We start from the raw sequence: 9,096 nt of genomic DNA, 5'->3' as shown, positions 1-9,096 counted from the left end.
AGAACTGTATACAGGACTCCCAGAGTCACTGTCAGAGAACTGTATACAGGGCTCCCAGCGTCACTGTCACAGAACTATACTATATGCAAGGCTCCCAGTACAAAGAGGCACTAACCTGAGTCAGCAGCACAAGCGCTGAGAGGTTCTCGGAATGGGGTTGGATGAACAGTTGCTTCAGATTCTTGATCTTTCTGTATTTTCTCCCCTGAACATGTTGCTTCATCACATACAGAATAAATAAACTTTTTTGTTTTCTTCTTCAAAGTGGATATTAGCCCTGCATTCTTCAGAGGTACAGAAGGCTGTTTGGGGGTGCCTGGGCAGCTTCCACTAGCAAATGCAGGTGGACAGAAGGCACCTCGGCTCTGGGAACCAGCAGCATCTCCTTTCAGGCCACTTCTGGGGGTTTCTGGTTCTCCTGTGAAGTCTGGATCAGCCATATCACTGGGGAGAACTGCCCCTGAAGCCTGCTCCAGCCGTTCACTCATCTGGAGAAGACACTGCTGGAGACACTGAGGGGGAGCTGTTACAGGGGAAGTTCCAGACGCGGTCTGCGTGGCTACAGGAATGGAGTCCTTCTGAGACCCTTCACAGTTTGGATTCACCACGGCTTCTGGCGGACGTGAAATCTGTGGCCGAGAATATTCTGGAGTTGTGAAGAGGGCACAGTCTTCTTCTGCTTTGACTGAGTCTTTGTCACGAGAAGAGCTTGGTGGGGAGGATATTTTCTCTACCTGAGTTACATTTAGGCCTGAGAGAGTTAGTGGAGACCATTCCAAGGCTGAAGGGGCTGCAGCCTTCTTGGAGGCCGTACCTCGAAGGCTGCCAGTGAGCTCCTGGGCTGGTACAACGCAGCAGAACGGATCACTGTCCTCCGGCTCACGGTCTAGTGGCCCTCCAGCTGCTTCATGTTCACTAGCTTTTCTGTCAAGCTTTCTTTTCTGTGCGTTTCCTGTTTTACATTTAGTAACACAGAATGTAAAGCTCTCTTCCTGAGAAAGGTCTGTAATTGTGTCAAGTCCTTCTACGACACTCGGCTCTGACCTTCCCACATGGTCATCATGGCTATTCACCTCATCAAATAAATTCCCTAGGTAAAATGGAAAAGAGAAGCACCGTAAGGAAACAGCATTTTAGAACACAAAAGGCTTATACTATGCTTTCATTTCTAATAGAAAAAGTATATGCTACCATGTCCATGATTTATCATTGAAAAAACTGTTCTGAGTGCTAGACGTCATGAATTTGGGTAGTCACCCGTGCCCTGGAGTGTTCTGGGTGAATACTGACCCCCAAGCCCTTAATTAACATGCTGGTGGCCTAGTGGTCTCCGTTTCCCAGCTGTACAAGGTTAAAACTCATCTCATCTTACGACAGAAACAATTTAAAAGTTGAAAATCCATCAAACCAGAAGCTTCAAGTCAATTTTGTGGACTTTAACAATCTAGGATAAAATCTTTTTTCATCTCATCTCTCTCACATACACTATATATATTTATATATATAAAATATTTATATATATGCTAGCACATACATATACATAGAGAATATATCTATCATATACACACAGAGAAAATTAAATGTATGTATGACAGCACACACACACAGAGGGAATTGTGTGTATATATGAGAATATACAGAGAAGTTGTATATCCTAATACTCACATGGAGAAGGCAGTCTGATTGCATGTGTGTACACACACAGACACATACACAACAGTATACATATACCCGCTGATAATCAGAATATATTAATACAGATATACACCAAGAAAAAGGCATTTTCATGAGCTAGCTAATAAGATTTGTTTTTCCAAATAATAAATGTCATTTATTTTTCTCACAATTTAAGAAATGTGAACATTTTATCATTTAGCCACAGCCTTCACTTTCAGGTAACTCCTTCATTGGCTTTCAATTCTCTTTTAAATAATATACTCTTCTTCCCAAAGGTAGTTTTTTTGTTGTTCCTTTTGTCTAGATAACATCCAACCAAAAATCCTACAGGGACGAGCAAATGAACCCACTAGTCACATACTATGTTCAGTAAATTCATGATTTCTGTGGCCCGGGTGCCAACGAGGATCCCACAATGAAGGGCAGCCATGAGCTTAGTTCAGCAGCTAATAAGACTTTGATTTTATATATATACACTCACACACACTTTTATTTATTTCCTAATTAGAAATTAAGGCTTCTCTTTTTGCTAACTGTAAGGTTTATTTAGTCTTCAACTCTGAGGCTTCTGTGTACTGAGTTTTGGTTGTCTGTCAAAATTGTTATGTGCCATTAAGTCAACGACAACTTAGAGCAAGTCCACGAACAGCCCTACCTGCAACTCTCACCATCACTGACACCCTGAATGAATAGTACTGTTTAAGTATGATGTTTAAACATTCTCCCCAAAATCAAGTCCTTCTGTCTCCTTGACACCTTGAGATAAAACAGGAATCAAAGAGGGAGAGACAGCGTCCTCTGTCAAGTAAAGCAGCGACGCCTGGCGGTGCCCCGGAGCAGCAGCACAGCAAGCAGACACAGGCCCTTACCTCGGCTTACTCCCTCCTCTTCATTTTTATTCTCATTGTCCAGCAAAGAAGGGGTGGACAGCTTATTTTTCTTCAGATTTTCATTAGGGTTAGAAAAAGAGTGTTTGGAAATCTGCAAAAGTTATATACATTAAAATCAATAGTAAAAGAATTCATAGTAAGGCAATTAGAAATATACATATACATATATGCCTTTGGGTTAACAGAACAATCGCCACTCCACTAGGCCAGCACAGCTTGTATTTCTCTATCTCCACCGATCAATCTCTGTGCACTCATCGACCTCCCAAACGAAACTCACTGCAGCTGAGGCAACCTCCACCCATGCTGACCCTCCAAGGCTGTCTGTCTTTATGATGGAGACTGTCCATCTTTCTCCCGAGGAGCAGCTGGATTTGAACCACCAATGTTTCCGTTAGCATTCCAATAAGGTATGCACTGTGCTACCAAGTCACCCCCCCACCCCCCACCCAGTATTATCCACACCATCTCTCTCTCCTTACAGAGTACACATATTTGGTAGTATCACCTATTAGCAGAGCAGAACTAAAGGTTGGTGGTACGACGAAAGAACTTGACCAAGTCCTCCCTATCTGGTTCCACTGCAGCTCCCCAACTCATAAATGTCTGTGTGTGGATCTGTGTGTACACAAGGAAGCTCTAGATCTAGTATGTTGGGAGTTTGACTGCTAACTCAAAGGCCATGTCTCTCTGGCTCTTGGAATCTCTTGTGGCTCAGAGAGAGAGAGAGACAGGCATTCTCCCCTCATGTGATTTATGCCTCAGAAACCCAATGGAGTTTTGGTGACCTGTAAATTGGTTCCAATGCTATAGCAATGAGTAAGTGTAGGTGTACGTACGTACGTACACACACACACACACACACACACACACACACACACACACACACACAGAGAATCACTGAACTGGAAAATGCAACCTGAAGAATTTACCAAGTCAAGCAAACATTCTAAGCCACTTCATAGCACTATCAATTTGTCACATTTACTTACAGCAGTTGAATCGCTGGGAAATACAGTTTCAGACTGTTTATCATCTTTGGCTGTGAAAACAGAAATTCACGATATATACATTACATACCGAACACTAAAGACAATGAAAAACATTTTACTACACTGAATGAACAGGCAGGTATTTTTTTTTGTCAGATGGCACATATACTTTTGGAATAAATGACACATTTCAAACAAATGACCTGACCCAAGTGCCCAAGTATAACAATGAGAAAGGTGAACTGCCACAGGTAATGAGCTTCATGCAGTCCTGAATGCGCCTCATCAGGTGGAAGAGGACACGGCCTGGTGACCTTGACATCCCTGCTGCCTTTAGCCCAGGGTTACAGCACACTGTCCACTGAAATGCTGACGTGTGGAGATGCCAGCATTCATTCAGACAACCGTGCAGTCTGCAGGCACGTCAGAGAGCTCTAGTGGCCGACTGGTCAGCACTGTGCTGCCAGAACAAAGGCACACGGTTTGAATCCACCCACTGCACCATGGGAGGGAGGAGGACAAGCCCCTCCCACGCTGCGTCAGTTCCAGCTGACAGTACAGAACAAAGGCACATGACATGCTTAGTATTTCCTAGTGTTCAAACAGTTTCTAGCTTTAAGTGAATTACAAAAGGAGAAAAGAATTTTATTCTTAGAAAGTGGCATGAGAACGCTCTAAGTGTTAGCTAGATTAGACAGAAGACTTTTTAAAGTGAAATCCAGTTTTGGCGTAAATGATTTTAAACTCAAGCTATGCACAGAATTTACTTATATATTTATAGTTACATATTCATAAAATACACACACATATGACAAAATTTTCATAAATCATTTCAGCTAATCAAATGGTTGTACAATTTCAACTATGAGATTTAAGATTTCAACTTAGTACCACTGATAAGGCAGATCTGTGAAACAGTTTTCAATGAAGAGAAAAGAAGAAATATAATTTAATGGTTTTAGGAGAACTGGTGGCAGAGAGGGCTAAGTGTTGGGCTGAAAATCACAAGGTTAACGTTTCAAATCCACCTGTGTGTTCTATAGGCAAGAACAAGGCAGGCTTCAGATTTACAGCCTTGGAAACTGAAGAGGCTGCCGTGAGTGGGGACTGGCTCCAGGGTATCGGGCCTGGTTTCTTTAACATCCACAGTACAGAAATGACTTCTGAAAAACTCGTAATTTCACACCACTGATGTTTTTGTTATGTACCATCAGGTTATAAAAGACCCACAGTTGAGCCTCCAGTGGTTTTCAGAAGCAGTAAATTGCATGGGAGGAGACTATCCATCCTTTTCCCACAGAGCAGCTGGTGGATTCAAACGGCATACCTTCGCATTGGCCACACAATTCCTTACCACCAAGCCACTATAGCCCTCTTCTCGTCAAATGCCAGCTCTTAAATGCTTACAAGTCAGTGAGATTCTGCAAGGCTCTCCTCGACCGCAGACGCACACTAACCAGAAAGCTTGACTCCTGGAGAAGCCATCAAAGCGCTTAGGACCCACGCCATCCGCACAAAAGGGTCTATACTACCAGCACTGCCAGAAAGACAGTACCCAGAAGTGTAACGATGGCCAAGGTTCATCAGTGTCATTTATCTTTTCTTAGACATTTGCCAGCATACCTAATAGCACAGTAGAACTAAGAGTTGGTGGTGTGGCCAAAGAACTTGACCATGACATATCTGGGTCCACCTCAGCTCCTAGACTCTCAGAAATACGTTTTGGTGTTTGACCCTGGAAAGAAAACAGTTTATTAAATACGTAAGTATGTCTACCATGCACTGATGAATGAAAAAGCTCTGCTCCCGTTTTCTTCCGGATTATCAGTGAATCCTTTAAGTCATCTCCTTTGAAGGCTTTAGTTTTCTCAACCTCAGTCATCTACTCCTGAAAGGTCCCACCCTTGTAAACCTCCACGCCTGGGCCCACCGAGTCAGAAGCCACAGTGCCCAACACTCCCTTTGTGAGGGGCACCCAGGAAGGGTATCTCACTCACTCATGCTTCTCAGGCATCACTGAGACCAGCGAGGCAATGGACCAGGTATCCACAAGGACACCTCGGGGCAAAGGTATGACGCTGTTAGCCGCCATCAAGGTGGCATGCGACCTGTGGTGACCCATGACTGGGAGCAAAGACCAGTGTGGTCACCAGCTTTCCACTGGCCGATTTGGAAAGGACTTTCCCAGGCCTTTCTTCCTAGCCGAGCTTAGTCTGGGAGCTCAGACATCAGCTCAGCCCCACTGCACAGGTAAGAGTCCACAGGCAGACAAGCACCAGCTGGGCAGGAACACCTTGGCCAGGGACTGAAACCTGCAGCTCCCTGTCATCAGACTTTCTCACACACCACAGTAAAAAGAAACCAGGCAAACGCTTACCTTAGGAAGTTTTGGCGTATGAAATAAACTCCCACACACCACTGGAAAGGAAAAAAGAAGAGAATTATTCAGCTTCCATATAATGACATGACTACTTTTCTAAAAATAAAGTCTTGTTCCTCATACCTGACTTTTCTCTTTGTGGTGTTATATGCACATATCGCACGAGAGGACTGAAACAAAACAAAAGTCTTGGATTATTTAAAAAAGAACAGAATCAGAAAAAGCAACAAAACACTAGTTCACCGGATGTGGAATGAAGATGCCATCACACCAACTGTTAGAATTATACTCTGAATATTTTTATACTTCTCAAAAATCAAATATTCCTTTTAGAAAGTAGCTTTGAGGAATTAAGTCACCACCAAGCAATGTTTAAATGTCCACAGAAAGTAATGCATAAAACGCATATAAATTTCAATTACTAGAAATTTGTACTCAAAACTTAAAAATGAAAAAGGTACCTGCTTTGTGCCATCATATTCTTGCCAGAGACTTACAGTATTGTGGTTGCTGTTATGTGTTTGCTGAGCTGTCTGCAACTCAAAGCGACCCTAAGTGCAACAGCCTTAAACCCTGCTCTATCCTGTGACAACCTTCTTGTCTCTGACACACCTACCCCCACCACCTCAGTGACTGAATCAATCTATCTCATCCAAGGTCTTCCTCTCCTGCAATGTCCCCTCCACCTCCCAAGCATGATGTCTCTCTCCAACGACTGGTCCCACATTGCAACATGTCCAAAGTATGTCAGATGAAGCCTCAGAATCCTAATCCTTGCCTCCAAGCAGCCTGGTTTCACCCTCTCCAGGATGAACCCATTTGTTCTCCTAGCAGTCCATGGTATCCTCAATACTCTTCTCCAGCACCACAACTCAAAGGCATCAATTCTCCTATCCTCCCTAGTCGTTCTCTCTCTTTCTGATGCATAGCAAGTGATTACAAAGATTATATAATGCAAGGACTATGGTTTGGATGAGGCTCACCTTAGTCTCCAGACTGACACTGTTGCTCTTTACTACTCTGGAGAGGTCCCTGATAGCAGACTTTGCCAATGCAATTCGTCTTTTAATTTCCTGCTGCTGGTAATTTTCAAGAGTGCAGAATGTGGAGCCAAGCAAACGAAAGCTGTTAATAATCTCAATCTCTTCACCATCTACGATGGTGCTGTCAATCGGCCCAGTGGTGAGAATCTTTGTTTTCTTGAGGTTGAGCTTCAATACATGTTGAAGGCTGCAGTCCTTGACCTTCTGCAGCTAACACCTGAGGTCTTCCTCAGTTTCAGCAAGCAGCGTTGTGTCATTTGCATAATGCATAATGTTATGAGTCTTCCTTCAATCCTGATGCCATATTTCTCCTCATTGAACCCAGGTGCTGGATCATCTGTTCTGCATATAGATTGAAAAGGTATGGAGATAGGACACATCCCTGGTGCACACCCTTCCCAACTGATTACATCTGTGGAAAGAATCACTAGAGAAGCTCAACATCAGCTGTGAAAACTAGGCTGGGTGCTGAGTGGACAGCCACTGACTCATATGCAAGTTCAAGCTGAAGCTAAGGGAAATGAAATCAAATCCATAGGAACCGAAGTCTGACCTTGAGTCTATCCCACCTGATTTCACAATCACCTTAGGAACAGGTTTGAGGCCTTGAACATTAATGAATGAAGACAAGAGGACCTGTGGGAGGATATCAAGAATAACATCCAGGGGGGAGGGGTGGGCAGGGAGGAAAATGTGCTACAATGAATAAATGAAAATCCATGTTCTCTATAAACTTTCATAAAAATATCAGGAATAATAATAAAAAAAGACAAACATCCAGAAGAATGCAAAAGGTCATTACAAAGACAGAGGAGGAAGAAAAGACCAAGCTGGATGTCAGAAGATAATCTGAATATTGCAATAAAGCACCAAGAAGCAAAAGCAAAAGAAAGAAATTAAGGAGCTGAACAGAAGATTACAAAGCACAGTACAGGAAGACAAAGTTAAGTATTCTAATGTGCAAAGAGCTGTAGTTAGAAAATCAAAAGGGTTGAACTCACTCAGCATTTCTTAAGCTGAAGGAACTGAAGAACAAATTTAAGCCTCCAGTTGCAATACTTAGGAATGCTTTGGGCAAAACAGGAAATGATCCACGAAGCATTAGAAGAAGATGCAGAGTATACAGAGTCATTGTACCAAAAGGAATTGACAGACCCAGAAAAATGTCATGAAACAATGTATAGTCAAGGGCCTGGGTGATGAAGGAAGAAGTTCAAGGTGCTCTGAAAGAAGTGGCAAAAAACACGGCCCCAGGAATTGATGGTATACCGATTGACATATTTCAACAAACAGACACTGCCCTGGATGCACTCACCAAGTTGTGCCAAGAAATCTGGAGGACAATCACCTGGCCAACTGAGAGGAAGAGATCCATATTTGTTCCCATTCCAAAGAAAGATGATCCAACAGAGTGTGGAAATTACCGAACAATATCATTAATATCACATGGAAGCAAGATTCTTCTGAAAATTATCCAAAAACAACTGGAAAAAAACATCTACAGAGAATTGCCTGAAGTGCATGCTGGGTTTAGAAGAGGCCGTGGTACTAGGGATATTATAGCTAAAGTTAGATGGGTCTTGGCTGAAAACAGAGTACCAGAGGAATGTCTATCTGTGCTTCTTTGACTATGCAAAAGCATTTGATTGTGAATCACAACAAACTGTGGCTGACTCTGAGGAGAATGCAAATCCCAGAACATTTGATCATGCTTATGCAAAACCTATACTTGGGCCAGGAGGCAGTCGTCAGAACAGAGCAAGGAGATCTAAAGCACTGAAATACATTTTAAACTGACATATCCAACACTGCGGGCTTTCTCCTACCGCTGTCAGGTACTGGAGAATCAGAACCCGCCCACAGCTGACCTCCCAGCTGGTTTTCAGAGGCAGCGAATCGCAGGGCAGGAGCCGGCTCAGCCTCCTCCCACAGAGCAGCGGGTGGCTCAGAACTGTGTACTTTTGCATCAGCAGTGCAATTTCTTAGCACTAAGCTATGACAGCTCCCTTTCTATCATCGTTTGTGATTTAACACAGAGTGGGGGAGGGAAGGCTGCTATTATTATTATATTATCAATATTAATTTTAATGTTAGTTTACAGAGACTTTGGATTT

General features: G+C 43.1%; 1 protein-coding gene across 1 annotated transcript in view; it reads right to left on the bottom strand.

Annotated features, from left to right (window-relative positions):
* Positions 1-9,096, bottom strand: part of BRCA2 (breast cancer 2, early onset) — a 74,971-nt gene that overhangs the window by 46,247 nt on the left and 19,628 nt on the right. Inside the window, exons 4-9 of the mRNA XM_006879635.1 lie at positions 6,063-6,109; positions 5,937-5,977; positions 5,183-5,294; positions 3,560-3,609; positions 2,547-2,658; positions 116-1,090 (exon numbers count right to left, since the gene is read on the bottom strand). Coding sequence (XP_006879697.1) covers positions 116-1,090; positions 2,547-2,658; positions 3,560-3,609; positions 5,183-5,294; positions 5,937-5,977; positions 6,063-6,109 — 1,337 coding nt within the window. The remainder of the gene's footprint in view (positions 1-115; positions 1,091-2,546; positions 2,659-3,559; positions 3,610-5,182; positions 5,295-5,936; positions 5,978-6,062; positions 6,110-9,096) is intronic.

This window comes from Elephantulus edwardii, unplaced genomic scaffold, assembly GCF_000299155.1.
Source record: "Elephantulus edwardii isolate Elephantulus edwardi_28Jun2011 unplaced genomic scaffold, EleEdw1.0 scaffold00004, whole genome shotgun sequence".
Lineage (NCBI taxonomy): Eukaryota > Metazoa > Chordata > Mammalia > Macroscelidea > Macroscelididae > Elephantulus > Elephantulus edwardii.
The sequence above is the reverse complement of the archived record's forward strand: the minus strand, read 5'-3'. Positions and strand labels throughout refer to the sequence as shown.